Below are 19,081 nucleotides of genomic sequence, written 5' to 3'. Positions count from 1 at the left end.
AGCTGCTGGACAAAGGTGCTGAACTGATACTTTAGAAAATAAAGTTCTGTTTTTGTCTTCTGGAATCAGTGGTATATGCTGCTTCTCTGTTCCAGTCAATGTGCTGAATCCATTAGGGATTACCTGGCAGATGGAGAAGGCTTTCTTATTGTTATTTAATCTAGTAATTGACACATGTTTTAAAAATCCCCGAGTTCTCCTGAGGTCACCAAGAGTAACATTAAATTTGAGAGTGCATATTTGAATTAACTCTAATAGCTTAGTTTGGTGTTGCATGAAACCTGAAAATAATGCAATTGTAAGGTTACTTTGGGGAATTGCCTTTTCTTGACTAGCAGTGGGCTGTGGAGCAGAGTGAGACACTGTTTTCACGCATGCCAGGCTCTGTTTTAGGCTGGAGGAAGCTGTATTTAGAGAAAGACAGTTATCAGTGTGCAAACTTGGCCTCCATAGGGTTCCTGTTTTCTTTGTCGTAGGAAGGGTATCCTTTTCGAAATTCCACTTTTACATTTTCTATCCACCAGCTCTCTGGTAGAGTGGAAAGATTTCCAATGGTCAAATCTATGTTTGAATCCTAGTTTGCCATTTCCTAGCTGTGACTTCCAGCAAGTCTTTAGTTTCCCTGAGCCTTGGGTTCCTCATCTTTAAAATGAGGTTGTGGTGTTGTCAGAATTAGTGATAATATATGGGAAGGATTTAGCATAATGTATGGTACTCAGTAAATGGTGCCTATGAGCTATTCTTGCTTGTTGTTGTTGTTATTCAAGAAATTGAAATATGATGTTGTCATTACTTTTGTTGAATTATTCTTACACTACTTGGATGGCAAGTGACTAGTGAGTTGGTTTATAATAAAGGAACCTTGCCTTGGTTCCTCCCAGTAGCTAAGTTGGAAATTGCTATGGTTAGGGAAAAATTATCCATCACTCCCTTATTGATATTGCTTTTAGTATTAAAAGGGAATACAAGTAATTTACCTCTTGTCCAACTCCTGCCATGAATGAAAAATGATTTTCATTTTTCCCAGTATTTGATTTCTTTGTAACTACTCTCTTCTCCATTGGCAATGTCACCTATAGACAGCTGTTAAATACTTAGGGGAAAATCCAGTTAAGTGATGATTATCAGGAAAGGTTATTAATACCTTTTAACCTGTGGACCTAATACCTAAGTACTGGCCTCTAACTTCTGATCGTATGAAAATGTTAAAATTGGCCTGCAGTAAAAAAATAATTTTTCTGTATGCGTGGACAGTTTTGGTGAAAGTTAACAGCAGACTTTTTTATCGTTCCTTCAGTAGTGGTTTGCTATTCCTACACAAGTACCACGTCAACCCCAACCTCTACCCCTGTTCCAAGTGGCAGCATAGCAACGGTTAAGTCTCCAAGACCTGCCAGTCCTGCCTCCAATGTAGTTGTCTTGCCAAGTGGAAGTACTGTTTATGTCAAAAGTAAGTGATATTCTCAGTGTTATCAGGGCCATCTTGGCTAAATGCTGCAGCATAGGCTCTGATTAGATCTGCCTTCCTGGATTAAATCATCAGTCCACTGGCTATTAACAGTGGTTAGTTTTTGAAATTTCTAAAGAATTCCTTTCTTTACATGTGACTAGGTTTATATTGCTTTTTAATCACTTCTGGGGGTTGAGAAATTGCTTCTTTCTTGTTCTTTGTGGAAAATCTGCCTTCAACAGTACTATCCTTCAAGTATTCACTTGTTTTGATTGTCATGGAATAAAAATGTGAATAGAAACTAAAGGAATGTGCTTATGTGATTTATTCAGTGTTAACTCCTATAGTTATAATCTTTGTGGTGTTTTTAAAAATTATTTATATGTCATCCAACTGTTGATTCAGTGAAGCATTCTAGAGAGTCCATGTTTTGTATTCTAGTTGACTGTAATTTTTTGAAGTTTATTTGCAGTTTTTAACCCCTTGATTCTACCCTGTGAAGCAGTTTAATGTCCAGTTCATTTTTTGTTTTTAATGTCTGTTATGTCAGTATTGTTTTGTCTTTCATATCAACTGGAGATCATTAATATTGGATTTTCATTTTTCTCAATATAGTTATAAGTTTAATTTCTTTGTAACTTTTAGATGTAGAGTTTGCTGTTTTAGGCAGGAATGATTTTAGGTCATTGTCAGCCTTGTTTAAATTAGTGTCTAAAAGTTGAAGGTGTAAGGAGTTATATTTTATTACCAATTCTATGAGTCATGTTGTATACTTTTTTAATGTCTGCTCTGTAGAGATTTCCTTTGTATATTGCAAGGTTTTATGTTTCTCATTTGATTTTTTTTAAAAGTCTACAAAAACAGTTGAGGCTTTAGTGCATAAAGAGACAACTAAGAATCTGGGACTTAATAGTTTATACCTGATTTCTATAGATTTAGCCGAGGTGGTCTTTTAAAATAACTATAGCGGTCTATTTTTTTATCCTTTTTTAAAACATTGAAGGTGAATCCCAAACGTGAAGAAACCATTTTACATAATCTGTAGTTTGAAGTAACAGGAAGTTTATTGCTTTATTCTCGGAAGTCACACAGACAACATTAGTTTGGGATATAATTATTCATTCACCTAACTTCATATGTGCAAGGCACTAACTATACCAGGGAAATAAACCATTAAGACTTAGTCATTACCCTCTGGGAGCCCCTTAATAGTGGGAGATGTGCAGGCCAACAGCCACATTGCCATGGGGTAAGTGATGACAGAAGGGAATGTCTAAAGCACTCTATAAGCTCAGAGGAGGCATGGATTAGCTTCACTTAGAGGAGTAAGAGAAAGATTCACTGAGGAGATGGCTTGCAGGATGGTAATTGCAGAATGGTGAAGAGGTCACTGATGGTAGGTGGTATTCCCCAAAGAAAGATAGTATGTAGAGACTCTAGATGGATAGAATGTGCTAAGGTGGCTTTGGGGAATGTTGAGTAGTTCAGTGTGCCAGGATTATAGGGGTGCACAGGGTTGGGTGGAGCAGGGTATTGTGTTCTTGGAAAGATAAAGGGCTGTGAATGATGTGGTAATGACTTTGTGCCTCATTTTGTAGGGAGATAAAAACTCCCTGCATTTGAGGATTTGAGGCATGGCATTGGCATGAGTCCCCGTGAGATTTTATAACTGGTAGTAGGCTGGAGGGTAGAATAGAAGTGGAGCAGTTGAAAGTGTGGACACCTTTTAGGAGGTTGTTGCTAAAATACAGATTGAGGATAAGAAGGCCTGACATGGCTGTCAGGTTAAAGAAAGAAGGGAAGGTATTCAGAGACAACTTCTCTGAGGGAAGATTGATAGGACTTACTCTCTGATTGGGCTTGAGGCAAAAGGAGGTCGAAGATGACTGATGACGTAAAGATTTTAAAATAAAGTATAAAGTCCAAGGTCAGATTGCTATAAATATAGCAATATTGTCATTGCCTTTCAGGTGTTAGCTGTTCGGATGAAGATGAAAAACCCAGAAAGCGAAGGCGAACAAACTCATCTAGCTCCTCCCCTGTTGTCCTGAAGGAGGTTCCAAAGGCTGTTGTTCCGGTCTCAAAGACCATCACTGTGCCTGTGAGTGGCAGTCCCAAGATGAGCAACATCATGCAGAGCATTGCCAACTCCTTACCACCCCACATGTCTCCTGTGAAAATAACCTTCACCAAACCATCAACACAGACGACAAACACAACAACACAGAAGGTATGTGGTGGAGGGAGTCTCTGTCTGCCAATTGCTAGTTCCATCTTTTTTAGTCATTATGATTCAGATTTAACAAACATGCACTGAGTGCTTACTATGTGCTTGGCATTATGCTGGGAATGTTCACATCTCTTAAATCTGCACATAAGCTTTGGGATAGGTATTATTATTTTACTTCTTGTTGATGAGGCTCAGAGATGCCAAATGCCTTGCCCAATATAACACAGATAGCAGATCTCCCAACTTTAAGGCTTTTGGTCTGTTTTATTATTGTGATGTGATTTGGAAAAAAATGAAAATATAAAAGATTTTTTTAACCTATATTTGGATAACTTTATCTTTAGGAACTCAGTTTTTACTTTGCCAGAGTAACAAAGTTGTCAGAGTCAGGTGTTTCATAGAAGAAAGGAAGGATATGATTAAGTGAATAATTATTGTTGTCTTTTTTAAAATTCTTTGTATGCTATCATTAATTCATTCCTAAACTCTTCACTCAGTATGTTCAAATCATCAGTGTTCTGTCAATTTTATGTTATCAGAACCCTCTAACTTCCCACACTAATCTGGATGCTGATTATGCCCTAGGCTTGTTGCACACCTGTATTTCTGGGAATCTCCCTTCACCATCATGATCTTGGTCTTTCTTGATTTACTCATTTGGTGGAACATATCCTCCAGTAGCTTCTTGGTGTATAGGTGGATGGAAAGTAAATTTTTTGAGACCTTGAATGGTGGACTAAAAATTTCTTTATTGCACCCTGCCACTTTCTTGATGGTTTAGCTAAAGTATTCTAGGTTGGAGGTCATTTTCCCTGAGAATTTTGAAGGTATTGCTCCATTGGCTGTTGGCTTCCAGTATTACTTTTGAGAAGCCCAATACCATTCTAATTTCAGATCCTCTTTTTCTCTTTGAAAACTTTTAGTAACTTTCAGAATTCTGAAATTTTCCTTGGTATGGGTCTTTATTTTATCCATTGGGTTGCATAATCAGTGGCCCTTTTCATTCTAGATACTCATGTCTTTTGATTTTGGGAAGTTTCTTGAAATATTTATCTGATTTTTCTCTGTTCTCTCTTTTTGGATCACCTATTTTTCAGGACGTTGAACTACCTTAATTTTCTTACCTTTTCTGATTCCCATTTTCCGTTGGTGCTTTTTCTTTCTACTATTGTATGGTGGTTAACAGTTTGGATTTTGGAACTAGACTTCCTGAATTGAAATCCCAGTTTTTGCCACTTGCTGGCTGTGTGGCTGGGAAGGCTGAACTCTAGACCTGAGTGTCCTCACTTGTAGAATAGGAGAGCAGTGTATCTGTTTTATAAGGTTTCAGGTGTAAAAAATGAAATCATGAACATAAAACTGTTAGAATGGAGCCTAGCACATAGGAAATGTTCTCTACGTGTTATTTTCTTTATCCTTTTACTTTGTACTTTATTAAGTCTGTGGTACTTTTCATTTTTGCTACCATACTTTAAATTTCTAGTAGCTCTTGTTCTCTGAAAGTTCCTTTAAAAAAAAAAATAGTGTCCTGCTCTTCGTAAAATCACTATATTCTCTTATCTGATCATATTCATGATAACTTTTTTGATGTTTTCTTCTTTCATGGTTTCTCTCTTACCTGTAAGTTCCTTTTATCTATTTGTTTTGATCTCTGTCTTTCATTTCAGAGTTTTCTTAAATGCTGGCTGTCTGTTTATATATGAAAGTGGGCACTAAAAAGCTGACAGAAAGCTCTGTGTGTAGAGTGGGACATGTTGGCTGGTGGCTTTCATTGTAGGTTGACTTAACTGGGCTGTTTTGTTGAAAAACACCCCCTACCCCTCTACCTCCACCAGTTATCACTTTCATTAGGGCTTTTTCATGGATTGGTCAGGTTTCCTCAGAAAAGAATCTTCCAGTCTCTTGCCTAGAGTAGTAAGCCTGTCTGCCAGTATTTTGGGAGTAAATGGAGGGAGAGAGCTGGATAGTCTCATCATTCAGTATATAAACTTTACTTAACCCCTCTATTTTTAGCACTGCACCCACCTGCCTCAGTCTGATATCATCAGATTCACTTGGGTTCAGTCTCTCCCTCAGAATAAATTCCTAGTCTTACTTTGGGATGGGGGAGGATAGCTAGGGATATAAATGCTGCTTAAACAAACTTTCAGTTAATTTTTCTCTCTCTAGTCCCACTTTTACTCCCACTTCAAAATATCTGGTGCTCTCAGTTCCTGAGTCTGGGATTCTCTGATACAAGTTGTCTTGTTTTTTGTTCTTCTGTTTGCCATCTTAGGTTTCCACTCTCTTGGGTATGCTTGATCGGTTACTAGTTGTCTGTCTGTTTTCCAGTTTCCAAAATTTTACAGCTGTTGTCTCCTTCCCATTTTGACCTTAGGGGTTTATGTGCCTCTCTCCCTTTTAAAATATCCTTCATACTGTTTTAGAGGGATTTGGGGAAGGATTAGAGGTACATTCTGGGGTTCAGTGCAGCGTCTTTCCCACCTTTGAATCTTCAGATCCACGAGAACTTTAAAGAACTTCCTTGAGTTTTCTGGAAAGATGTCATTATGTAATAAAAACAATTATCATTTTCTTAATAAACTGGAAGTGATAATGACCTTATTTGTGGAATAAAATTCTGTTTTCAGTCTCAGGATGAGGCATTATGGTGTAGTGTTAAAATCAAACAAGAATTTTTGTAGTCAAAGAGGCCTGGGTTGGAACCCCCAGCTCTTCCACTATGACCTGAGATAAACTAGTCTTTCTAATCTGTTTACCCATCTGTGAGATGAAAATAATGCCAATCTTATAAGGTTATTGTGAGGATTAAAATGAGATTGGGTATTTTAAACATGCCACATAAGGTATGTACTCAAAAACTGTTAGCTCCCTTCCCTTGCAGGTATTTTATGGAAAGCAGTGTTTTATTTATTGGCACTGTTGAGAATGAGCTGTTCCAAATAAGTGAATTCATCAGTTAACTGAATCTTACCCCTTAATATATAGAAATTGACTATTTTTGATGACTTCTTAAATGTTATACTGAACATAATTTTTGCATTTGTATTTGATGACTTCAAGGTAATCTTTCTGAATATCACTTTTCATATAATATTATAATATGGTTATTACTTTCTGGGCTAGCCCTATAATAGGTGTCATCAGCGTGGTATACTCTAGGAGGTTTTAAATCTACTTATTGTAATTTTTTCTAGTACCTTCTTTGCTGGGTCTTATTTTGTCAGTAATTTTCTCCTCCCCTCTTCTTGTCTATTCTTTTAATTTGGTATTTGAGAAATAGTGTAGCAAAGTTATAGCTAAAAGAGTACCCGCCTTCCATCCATGTCTTTCTATTCCCTTATTGTGCTTTATTTTTATTCATTATACTTATAACTAGTTGACATTATATCGCATATTTGTTTATTTCCTATTTCTCCCATAGAGTATAAGTTGCTGAGGGTGGAGACCTTGTTTTTATTCATCACTGTATTCCCTAGTGTTTAGAACAGTGCCTGGCATGTAGTAGGTGTTAATTAATATTTGTTGAATGAATGAATGAATAAATGAGTAAATAGATCAGGTTCTAATACTAGCTCTGCCACCTCTCTTGAGCCTCCATTTCCTTATAAAACAAAGATAATAATAGTATAGTAGTACTTACTTCTTAGAGTTATCAGGATAATTAAATGAGATGATTCATGGGAAGTACTCAGTATAGTACATATGAGAGTGCTTAGAAAATGTCACCTACCAGTATTAATTTTTCAGTTTTCTTTGGTAGACCTATATAAAAATACTAGTAATAAATGGGGTTTACCTATAAGTGAAGTCGATGAGATTGCTTTTTTTGATTCACTGACTTTACCATATCTCTGTTTTTGTTTTTTCTTCTGAATTGTCAGTTGGGAATGAATAATTGAGGTTGTCACTTGTGATGCTTATATGAGGGCTTATTTATCTCCAAAGTTATATATGAGCCATACCATGAGATTCCAGGCTCGGAACCTTAGATTTTTCCTACTGTGTTTGAAAAATAAACATTTAACGTAAACTAAATTAAAAATAAGACTCATTCATTCCACAAATATTTATTGAGTATCTACTATGTTCCAGATGCAAAACTGTACTCTTTTACTTCATGTGGACTCATTGCCATTACTTTTGTTATTTGGGCAAGCTGAGTGTGGATAGGACTAATAGATATTCTTTGGGATTTTTAGGTTTTTTTTCCTTTTGCTGGGTAATTGGATTTTTTTGAAATTTCAGGCTGTTGCCATTATTGCATTCACCTTGGATTTCTCACAAATCCTATGCCAGTCAACTTAGGAATTATTTTAGGTAAAGTAAAATTTTGCATTAAGTATAATTATGAATTTGTGGACTTGATTCAAATTCAGATAGGTCATCTATTTTCAGGGTAGACAAATTTCCACCTATGTTAATGTGGTGCCTTCATTTTAAGTATAACAGTTGGTACAGCACTTATATAAACAAAGCAACAGAATATAGCTTTATGCTTTCACGTGCTTGATTGATATTTTTCATTTTATCCTTAGGGTGCAAGTCCCAGCACTCTTAAGGAGTTTTTGTGAGTGCTAGAAGGTCAGTAATTTGAATTATGGCCTGAATAAACACTGTTGGGTTCACTTGGTTTCAAAATCCCTTTATTTTCCCTGTTTTAATAAGTGACTTTAAAGTGCCAGTAATTTCTTCAGGGTGGATCTCTGACTTTGGATAACCCCTTTTCAGATCAGAAATCAACTTGCAGACTGAAAACTCAAAGTGTGTTTTATCATTTGTGTCTATAACCTAAAACATGCTCTTAAAGACTCCAGATTTATTTTGCTGAAATTTTGTTGTCTTCATGTTAGAACCCTACATGCATACTCTAGTTCTAAAATTGCAGATATTTGACACAAGTATGAATGCTTGTTCTTCCCTGCCCATGACAGACGTTGCTAATTAACTGTGGCATACTTTCCTGCCAAGCCTTGGTGAGTCCTCATCTGTGCCGCAGAGTCCTTATAAACACTGTCCTCCAGGCACCTGCTACTGTAGTTTGGAATTGGCAAATGTGAAAGCTAATTGCCATTACTACTGTAATTGGTTTGGTTGTGGTAGTAGCTGTGAGTTCTTTGGATTCTCAGGGGTATCAGAATTTGGGGAAAAGATATATACAGTGCTTTAATGAAACAAAAATAGAGTGCATTAAAATATATTTCCAGATTGGTATGATCTATAATGCCTTTCTGATATCTTTCTGACATTTAGTAAGTAGTACTAATAAGTACCATTTGTTGACTGCCAAATATTGACCACCTGCTATGTGCCTAGCACTATGTTAGATGCTTCACATTATTATCTCGTTTAACCTTTGTAATGATTTGCATGGTAGGTGTTATTATCCCTATTTTATAGATGGAAATTGGAGCCCAGAGATTTTAACATGTCCATGGGCCTGCCATTTGTCAGTGGCAAAGGCAGGATTAAGCTTAGGTTCATTTGACTCTTAAACCTCTGGTCTTTTTACCATATTAGTCTACTTCTCAGTTTATATGATGGCTGATGGTTGGTTTTGTATTTTTTACTTTTTTTTGTTTTTGTTTTTGTTAGCCCTGAGCTAACATCTGTTGCCAATCTTCCTCCTTTTTTTTTTTGCTTGAGGAAGATTAGACCTGAGCTAACATCTGTGCCAGTCTTCCTCTACTTTGTATGTGAGATGCCTCCACAGCATGGCTGATAAGCGGAGTAGGTCTGCACCTGGGATCCAAACCCATGAACCCAGGCTGCCAAAGTGGAGCGCATGGAACTTTAACCAGTTGGCCATAGGGCCGGCCCCCGATGATGGTTTTTGTAATAATGCTGCATAGTGTTGCTGATTAAGTCTGTGTAGAAGTATGCCGGTCGACTCTATAAAGGTGTTTACTGGTCAAGGCTTGTTTGTCTCTCTTGACTCCTCAAATAATCAACAAACTCCTTAAAGTAACGAACCTGTACTTATGTCTTATAATTCTCTGTAATGTTGGAAATATATAAAAATGATATAGTTAAAGCTTCTTTGAGGTGTAGGTACTGACTATAGACATACTTGGTAAATTTTGACTAATTTAACTTTAGGCCTTCTTTAGAACTGATATAAAAATGAAAAAGAATTTCTCCCTTAAATTCTTTGGATTTTTCAAAGCAATTTTCTGTCCTAGGTAGGTACAAGTAATTTTGGGGAAAGAATTTGGAAGAAGACACTCTGCTCTGTTTTGGGTATCACTACACCACCATTATACTCACCCAGAACTGTGATACTGCAGATTTGTAAATGATTTTTGTGTTCTCAACTATAAAATGGGGATAATAATAGTATCTGTGTTAATAGGATTTTGGGGAGATTTAAATAAGCAAGTGCATATTAGCTCTAGGAGTTCATCTTGATTATGTTCTTTTTCTTAACCCTGCCATTTCTGTACATCAAGTCCTATTGACTCTACCTCTTAAAATAATCTGAATCTGATCACTTCTCTTTATTTCCATTACTAACTCCCCAGTCCAAGCAGCTTTATCGTTTCTTTCCTGGTCTACTGTTATAGCTTCTTTACTAGTCTCATTGCTTCTACACTTGCCTCTTACCATGTAGCAGCTAGAATGATCTTTTAAAATATAAATCAAATTTTGTTTCCCTACTTAAAATCTTCTCATGGCTTCCCATTATACTTACTGTAAAATTTTAATTCTTTACTCTAGCTTTACAAATTTGATCCGGCTTCTGCTTTCTTTTCCAACCCCTGCTTGCCCTCTATGCTTTTGCTCCACTGGCTTTTTTTCTGTTTTTAAATACATCAATTATTTCCCACCTTAGATACTTTGCACCATCCTGTTCTCTCTGCCTGAAATGCTGTGTCCCTATATCTACAGGTTTCTGGCCGTTCTTCTAAGCCTTGAAGTATCTTTCTTGCATGTTTTTTTCTCCATTCTCTGTATCCAAACTATGAGCAAATCTTGTTGGTTTTCTTTTAAATATGTTCAGAATCTGTGCACTTTGTACCACAAACACTTTAGTCACCATCATCTCTGCTTGGTTTATCGTAGGAGCCTCCTAATTTGACTCCCTGTTTCTACTGTCTCTGCCCTACTGTACTTTTCACCTAGCAGATAAGAGTATTGCTTTTTAAAAAATACTTTATTTTTTAGAACAGTTTTAGATTTACAAAAAAATTGAGAAAATAGTACAGACGTTCTCATGTGCTCTGCACTGTTTCCCCTATTCTTAACATTTTATATTAGTATGATACATTTCTTATAATCAATGAACCAACCTTAATGCCTTAATATTAACTAAAGTCCCTGGTTTATTCAGATTTCTTTAGTTTTTACCTATTGTCTTTTTCTGTTAAAGGATTCCACATTACATTTACTTGTTATGTCTCCTTAGGCTCCTCTTGGCTGTGAAAATTTCTCAGACTTTCCCTGTGTTTGATGACCTTGACAGTTTTGAGGAATACTGGTCAAGTATTTTCTAGGATGCCCCACTGTTGGAGTTTGTCTGATGTTTTTCTTATGATTAGACTAGGGTTATGGGTTTTCAGAAGAAAGACCATAGAGGTAAAGTGCCATTTGCATCACATCATATCAAGGGTATATACTATCAACATCATCTTAAATCATCTAGTCCTCTATTCCTTCTCTGAATCTGTCTCCTTCTACTTTCTGCCTTATAAATTCCAATCCTGTTCATTAGGTCCTTGAAGTTTCTTGAACATACCAAGCTTACTTCTGCCTCAGGACCTTTGTATTTACTGCTCCTTGTGCCATTGGGTGCTCTTCCTCTAGGTAGTAACATAGTTCACACCCCACCTACTTTTAGTTTCTGCTAAAATGTCACCTTATCAGAGAGATCTTCATTGAATACTTTATAAAAACTCATACAGCACTCCTGTTACCCTTTATTTCCTATCCTGCTTTATTGTCTCTCCTATTTATCTCTACATGACATACTTTTTTGTTTATTTTTTCTCTCCCCCTACTAGAATGTAGCTCCATGAAAGTATGAACCCTGTCTCTTTTGTTCATTCCACTATCCCCAGCATCTAGAACCATGCCGGGCACATAGTAGATGCTCAACAAGTATGTATAAATGAGTGACTATCCAAATTACTTTCCAGAGAGATTGTGCCAATTTATACTCCCTAAGCAGTATATCGAAATGCATGCTTTGCTGTATCTTATACAGCATTGAATGTTGTCTTTTAAAATGTTGGGTTGGTAAAAATTTTTTCTTTGAAATGCATTTTGATGATTACTAGTAAAGGAAGGCTTTCATATATTTTTAACTATATATTTCTCTTTGTTGAATTGTTTCTTCATATCTGTTAAGCTATTTTTGAATTGTATATAACTAACTGCAAGTTTAGATACATTAGTAGCATAGTAGGTACATGAAAATAACTTATTTTTCCTTCCTTAGGTTATTATAGTGACCACATCACCAAGTTCAACCTTCGTGCCCAACATTCTCTCCAAATCCCATAACTATGCAGCAGTCACTAAGCTTGTACCAACATCAGTCATTGCTTCCACAACCCAGAAGCCGCCAGTGGTTATAACTGCTTCACAGTCCTCGCTGGTCAGTAGCAGCAGCAGCGGCAGCAGCAGTTCTACACCGTCACCTGTTCCTAATACGGTTGCAGTAACAGCTGTGGTGTCCTCCACACCGTCTGTGGTCATGTCAACAGTAGCACAAGGTGAGTGATTCACTGTGTAATTCTCTCCCTCTGCTGTATGGGAATTTTGAAGAAAATTCTAGGTGTGTTTTTCTGCTTTGGGTGTGAATGTTCCTACTGTTATATCAGAGATTACCACTCCCCCTCTCCCAGTTTGAGAATGTTAAGATAGTGGGTTATCTCAGTTTTCTTATATTAATATGCTTACCAAGATTTTGTTTTCAAATACATACTACCTAGTCACCTAGGCAATTAACATTCACAAGATGTAGCTTAATCTTGTCAGAAAATACTTCAAAGGCATATACAAATATCTTTAATGAAATTTTTAAATGAGGAACTTGAAATTATTTTACTATAGGTCCTTCAGAAGAAACGTTAATTATACAATCGCTTCAAAGTAAGTTGCCCAGTGATAAGAAGTATGGGGAAGAGGATGATTTCAAGGACATGCCATTCACCTTTTCTTCAGTCTCCTAAATTTTCTGTATAGGTGGATGATGGGAGGTATTGATAGGAACTGAGGCTGAACTGAAGGTCAGTTGCTACTTAATAGCAGAGGAACGGAAATGTGGAAGCCTCAGTTCCATGTTAGCGTAAATCAGCTTAGCTCTCTTCCATATCTTTGTGTTCCTGCCATGGAAAGGCAAATAGCACACTGTTGGAAATTTTCTTTTTAGTGTGGGTAAGTCTTAAGATGGAGATCAGAGGCAAGCATTTATTATGCAGACTTTATACCCATGGTTGTAGTCTATCAAAGGGAGCATAGGAGCAATATAGAACAGTACTTAGTGTTAGTTTTCATTGAATTTTAGTTGAACAATATATAGCTTAAGATAGACTGGGACTTGGAAATATTCTAGTTTATGAACTAGTAGTGAATGCAAGCACCCAAATAGGAAAGCACAGCCTTCTTCTTAATTGCTTTAGTAATGTTTAGTGTGTTCTATGTAACTGTATTAACACGGAAGAGGTTACCTAGATGTGGATGTGATCGGTATTCCTTAACTCTACAGCCCTAATGGTATGAAAACATCTCTATTTTCTGGCTCTAATACCCATTTAATGTCTCAATCAATGACAGGTAATAGCAGGCTTGAAATTTTCTTTTATTTGTTACCTTAAGTAATTTTTTAAAACCATTCCAACTTTTCTATTTTCATAACAGTAGACTATAATATAGTATTACTAAAAATAGAAATAATTTTAATATAGATAATCTGTTTAAAATATTGGTTGCAGACATGATCCAAGTTCACCATTTCAATATTTGAAGGCGAGAGAAGGAAAGGCCACCTGTCTCCCCACCTTTCTGACCCCTGTTTCAAAACTATCATCCATGGATAGTTGTTTTTCCCTTTTATTACTCGTCACACAGTTTGCTCAAGTTTTACTGTATTAGAAAGATTACTGTTCTTCTAAAGAAGATGTGATGTGTGATAAGGGTATTTCTCTTAGTTACTAATGAAATATCTTTAGGCAAAATGAATATTCCATGCTTCTGTTTTTCATTCTTAATTTTCTCCAGGTATCTTCTGAATCTCTTGGGAACTTAATGACTTTCCTATTTTCTCCTTTGCTTCTTAGCATCCTGTATTTCTTCGAGCCGTAAGTAGTTGTAGGGGAGCTGTACAACACATCTCAGAGATTTCTCATAAATTCACTGGAATTCTATAGAGCGCGAGAGATGTAAAAGTAAACTATCTAAGTAGATACTATAGGAAACTATATGATTATTTTGAATTTTTGTTTGAGATGTTTAATTTAGATATTATTAGTGCTAAGAAATTAAGATTTATTTTTTAAAAAGGTAAATGTAATTGGAAGTGGCAGTATACAGACTGCAGTTGTGATTCTGACTGGAGGACTTCTGTAGCAGCTCCTGTGTGGTTACCTGGGGCACAAGGGCATTCAGTGTGTGCTTCTGTTGGGGATTAGAGACAGGCTCTTTTAGAGCTGATGTGTCTCTCTCTGGTTATTCTTGTAGGGGCAGCTGGTGGTAGAAGGGGAGAAGAGTCTTAGTAGTAGTAACTTGGTGGGTGACCCCATGTTTGTAAATGTAGAGATGGTTCCAAAGGTCGGGAGTAGGGGCATTGCATATGGTTGGCTCATGCTGTGGAAGGGAAAGGAACTCTTTAATATTCAGAATAGGGAATTCTTAAAATTCTACCAATTAGAAGGTTTTTCTGAGTTGATCATCTACATGAAAGGATAATTAAAATTTTTGATTATGGAAAATTCCAAACATACATAAGTAGCGAGAGTGGCAAAATGAACCCCCATGTGCCCGTTATCCAGCTTCAGGGATAAACAACACATGATCAGTATTGTTTCATCTGTACCTGCTATTTCCCTCCACACACCCCTGAGCTGTAATGTTTTGAAGCTAATCCCAGATATCATATAATTAGTTATAAATATTTCAGTTTGTATCTCTAAAAAAGATCACAGCTCACAATACCACTATCACAGCTAGAATTTTTAACAATAATTTCTTGATATCATAAAATCTCTAGTTAGTATCCAAATTTCCTTGATCATGTCATAAAAAAAATCTTTTTTTTGAGTTAGGATCCAAATAAGATGAACACATTAGTTGATATGGTTATGTTTTTGGTTTTTTTTTAACGTATAGCTCTCTCTACCTTTTTTCCCCTTTTCTTTTAATTTACTTATTAAGGAAATCAGCCATTTTTCCTAAGAGTTTTTCATATTCTGGATTTTGCTGATTTTTATCTCCATGGTGTGGTTTAACAAGTTCTCCTATTCCGTATATTTCCATAAAACTGATAGTTAAATCAAGAAGCTTGATCAGATTCAAGTCTGCTTGTCTTTGGAGATAGGGGAATGGACATTTCCTAAGTAGTCTTGTGGTATTTTCTGTTGCATCTCTTCAGGGGGTGTGTGTCTGGTTTCTCTCTTTAATGATATTAACTTTGATTGGTAGGTACAAGTATTACCAAATGTTTAATAGCTATTGATAATCTTTGCCTTGATCTTTATTTTATTGGTAGTTACAAAGTGAATTTTATCTTTTGTTTTTCATTTGTTAGCTAAAATTCTTAAAGAAGAGCTTTCTCTTATTACCGTTTTCCCTGAGATCCAATTCTTGTAGGAAAAGAAGGATAAATGCCTGATCATTACCCTTTATTTATATGTTTTCAGATAATGAGTTGGTTCAGTGACCAATGAGATTTTTACTCCCCAATTCATTAAGATTTTTGATGTCTATCAATCCATTGCAGATAGTCTTTTGGTGCTCAGACTGTCCCATCCATTTCAGTGGGAGCCTCTTCAAATTGACTACTAAATTCTTTTGACACGACCACATTAGTCCTTAATAGCTTTCTAATTTCGTGGTATGGCAAGGTGTCCCGGGTTCATCTTGTGCATTTTCTGCCCCAGATTCAGAATTAGACGTTTCTTTAAGGAGCCCTGGTTTCCTAGTGAGAAATAGTGTTTAGACACCACAGTCTGGGTGCTTTGGGGTTGGTCATTACTACTGGGTTGGTCATTGTTTCTAGATCTTTTCTGTGGACAGACCTAAAGTCCTTTATTGTAACGAGGAAATACATCATTAGTTTGCACTGATGTTACCAATTCCAATTTAGAATTATGGGGGTTTTACTTCTTTGTTTTTCTATTTGTATAATTGTATCTTTTTTCTCCTCCTATACTGAAAATTCTGGTTCCTAATGATTAATAAAATTATGTATTTGATGTATACTGTAATATATAATAGTTTCAGAATAACAAAACCAATATGATGACTAACAATATGATTACTGAACAGAATTTAAGATTTCATTATGGTTTTTTTGGTTCTTAGGATGTTCTCACTAAAGATATACAGTCAAATTAGTATATTTTAAAGTCACTTGAAATAACTTCCTCTGTGGTTAAGCTCTAATTTGGTATACAATTAGGTTAATTTCTTTCATTTTGTTTTATTTTTATGGATTGCATTTTAAAATTTTTGACTTAATTTCGTTTATACTTATGTAAAATACTTATGTAGTTCCAAATTCAAATCTACAACACAAGGTGTGTTCTGAGAAGTCTACCTTTGATCTACAGTTCTTATACTTTGTTTTATCCTTACCTGACAGCTAACCTTTTCTTCCTTTACAGTAGTCTCCCCATACCTGCTGTTTCACTTTCTATGATTTCAGTCACCCATGGTCAACTGCAGCCCAAAAATATTAAATGAAAAATTTCGGAAATAAACAATTCATAAGTTTTAAATTGCCTGCTGTTCCGAGTAGCGTGATGAAATCTTGTGCCGTCCCACTTTGTCCCACCTGAGAAGTAAATCATCCCTTTGTCCTGCACATGCTACCCACCCGCCCGTTAGTCACTTCATAGCCAGTCTCAGTTATCAGATATACTGTCACCATATCGCAGTGCTTGCCTTCACGTAACCCTTATTTTACTCAATAATGGCTCTGATGCGCAAGAGTAGTGATGCTGGAAATTTGGATATGCCAAAGAGAAGTTATTGTTGTTAATCTCTTATGGTGCCTAATTTATAAATTAAACTTTATCATTGGTTTGTATGTATAGGAAAAAACAGTATATATGGGGTTTGGTACTATCTATGGTTTCAGGCATCCACTGGAGGTCTTGGAACTTATCCCCCCATGGATAAGGGGGGGCTACTGTAATTTTTTTATCCTTCCTTTTTTTAACATATAAGCAAATATGTATATAGTATATTTCCCCTCTTGCTTAGATAAAAGGTAACAGATTATACACTCTGCTGTGCACTTTAATGTTTGGAACGGGTAATTTTTAACTTGGTGGTTATAAGTCTGGTGCTGGTAATACAGAAAAAGTGATAGTTGAAATGTGCTTTGTGTATATAGAAGGAAGTAGTTTGTTTTAGTAGACTGCTTTTTCACATTTGATTTCTTTTTTCCCTCTCTAGATTGCATATTTATTAGAGCAGAAAGTGTAAATAGCTTTTTTAAATATCTCTTAAATCCGTCTGACTCCTCCTATTCCTCATTAACCAAAGAATGGGCTGCTGTTTATTGCTCACATTGATTACTGTGACCTTTCTACTTTTTATTCTGTTTGTTTCTCAGATAAATCTTGTTGCCATTTTCTTCTCACTTACTTTGGTGAGAGAAGTTTTCTTTCATTTCATTGTTCTCCTCATATTCTTTGTGGACTTCATGGATTATTTACCCAATACTGTGACAGTCTTCCGCTGACCTTTTATTTCCCTCCTTGACCCCACTTCAACACATTACCTCCAATTACATTGTGTCTACTAATACTCCTGTTCTCTTCACTGTATTTATTTTCTTTAGGGTGGCCCTGAATGCAGTTCCTGTTTTCCATTTCTTTCTTTCTTTTATTTTTTTTTGAGGAAGATTAGCCCTGAGCTAACTACTGCCAATCCTCCTCTTTTTGCTGAGGAAGCCTGGCCTTGAGCTAACATCTGTGCCCTCTTCCTCTACTTTATACGTGGGATGCCTACCATAGAATGGCTTTTGCCAAGCAGTGCCATGTCCACACCCAGGATGCGAACCGGTGAACCCCGGGCCACTGGGAAGCGGAACGTGCGAACTTAACCACTGTGCCACCTGGCTGGCCCTGTTTTCCATTTCTGTTTCATGAAATCCTACTTTTATGAAATCCCCCAACCCTGTCAATTCAAATGTGGTCCTCATTTAACATCCAAGTTTTTTAAAATCAAAAAGTATTAGTGGATTAAATAATTTTAGAGAACAATGGAGAACAAAAGCCCATTAGTAATCCCACCACTCTATTACAACAGCACTTTCCATTTTATATATTATTTCCTTTTGACCCGTATGATATTTTTTATTGATTTGAAATGAAAAATCTGTATTTCATTTGGTATCATACTTTGTTCATGTTACATTGCTTCATTAACATTCTTCTATTTTTCTATAATTATTCTCATTTTTTTCAGTGCTGTTTAATATTTCTATTACTATTACATAATTCACTAAATTATTTCCTTAATGTTGGATATTTAGATTATTTCCAGGTTTTGATATTACAGATTTAACTATAGTGAACATTTTTTGAATTTAATTGACCCCTCTATTTTCTTAAAACCAGATCTCAGGAGCAGGATTACCAGATCAAAGGGTTGGAATTTCTTTGTAGAGTTTGCTAATTGCCATATTTTAGCTCCCTGAACTTTATCATCTTGAAATATTTCACTAGTGTGTATCCACTATGAAGTCTTTGTTCTTCCTGTTTACTAAAGAAAGGGGGGGATTTCTAGATGATTTCTAGAATTAAAAAAAAATTTTGAATGGCATGCTGTTTAACCAGTCAAGTTGCTTAATACTTGATTTTTTTCTTTTATCACGATGGGTATAAGATAAAATATAGGTAATATTCTTACAGTTATGTATCTTCTTTCCCTTTCATTTATATGGCTTTGTTTTTTGATGTCTTTTTGGCTTCATTCTTTCTCTAGGGCTCATGTTAAAACACTAAGTATTTCATATTTATTCAAAATTACCGATGTAGCCTGAATTGTATGTAATTCCTCCAGATATGAACTATTATGTTTGTTTCACTGGTATTCACAGCCGCCTGTATTCTTTTGGGCATTCAAATGTTTAATAAATTGTTCACAGCCGCTAGATTGTTAATATCTAAATTGAATTGCAAAATGCAATGAATAATTGAATGACTTTACATAAATCTGCATTGACAGAG

At 35.9% G+C, this 19,081-nt stretch overlaps 1 protein-coding gene across 50 annotated transcripts in view; it reads left to right on the top strand.

Annotated features, from left to right (window-relative positions):
* Positions 1-19,081, top strand: part of EMSY (EMSY transcriptional repressor, BRCA2 interacting) — a 98,237-nt gene that overhangs the window by 15,194 nt on the left and 63,962 nt on the right. For 22 of the 50 annotated variants that reach the window (XM_070624052.1, XM_070624073.1, XM_070624067.1 and 19 more), the window contains 3 exons: positions 1,298-1,450; positions 3,421-3,680; positions 12,118-12,394. In XM_070624052.1, coding sequence (XP_070480153.1) covers positions 1,298-1,450; positions 3,421-3,680; positions 12,118-12,394 — 690 coding nt within the window. The remainder of the gene's footprint in view (positions 1-1,297; positions 1,451-3,420; positions 3,681-12,117; positions 12,395-19,081) is intronic. The other 28 variants (XM_070624066.1, XM_070624077.1, XM_070624061.1 and 25 more) reach the window with 2 other exon arrangements.

The sequence above is a fragment of the Equus przewalskii genome, chromosome 6, assembly GCF_037783145.1.
Source record: "Equus przewalskii isolate Varuska chromosome 6, EquPr2, whole genome shotgun sequence".
In the NCBI taxonomy this organism is placed as follows: Eukaryota; Metazoa; Chordata; class Mammalia; order Perissodactyla; family Equidae; genus Equus; species Equus przewalskii.
Note: the sequence above shows the minus strand (reverse complement) of the source record. Positions and strands in the feature narration are given on the sequence as shown.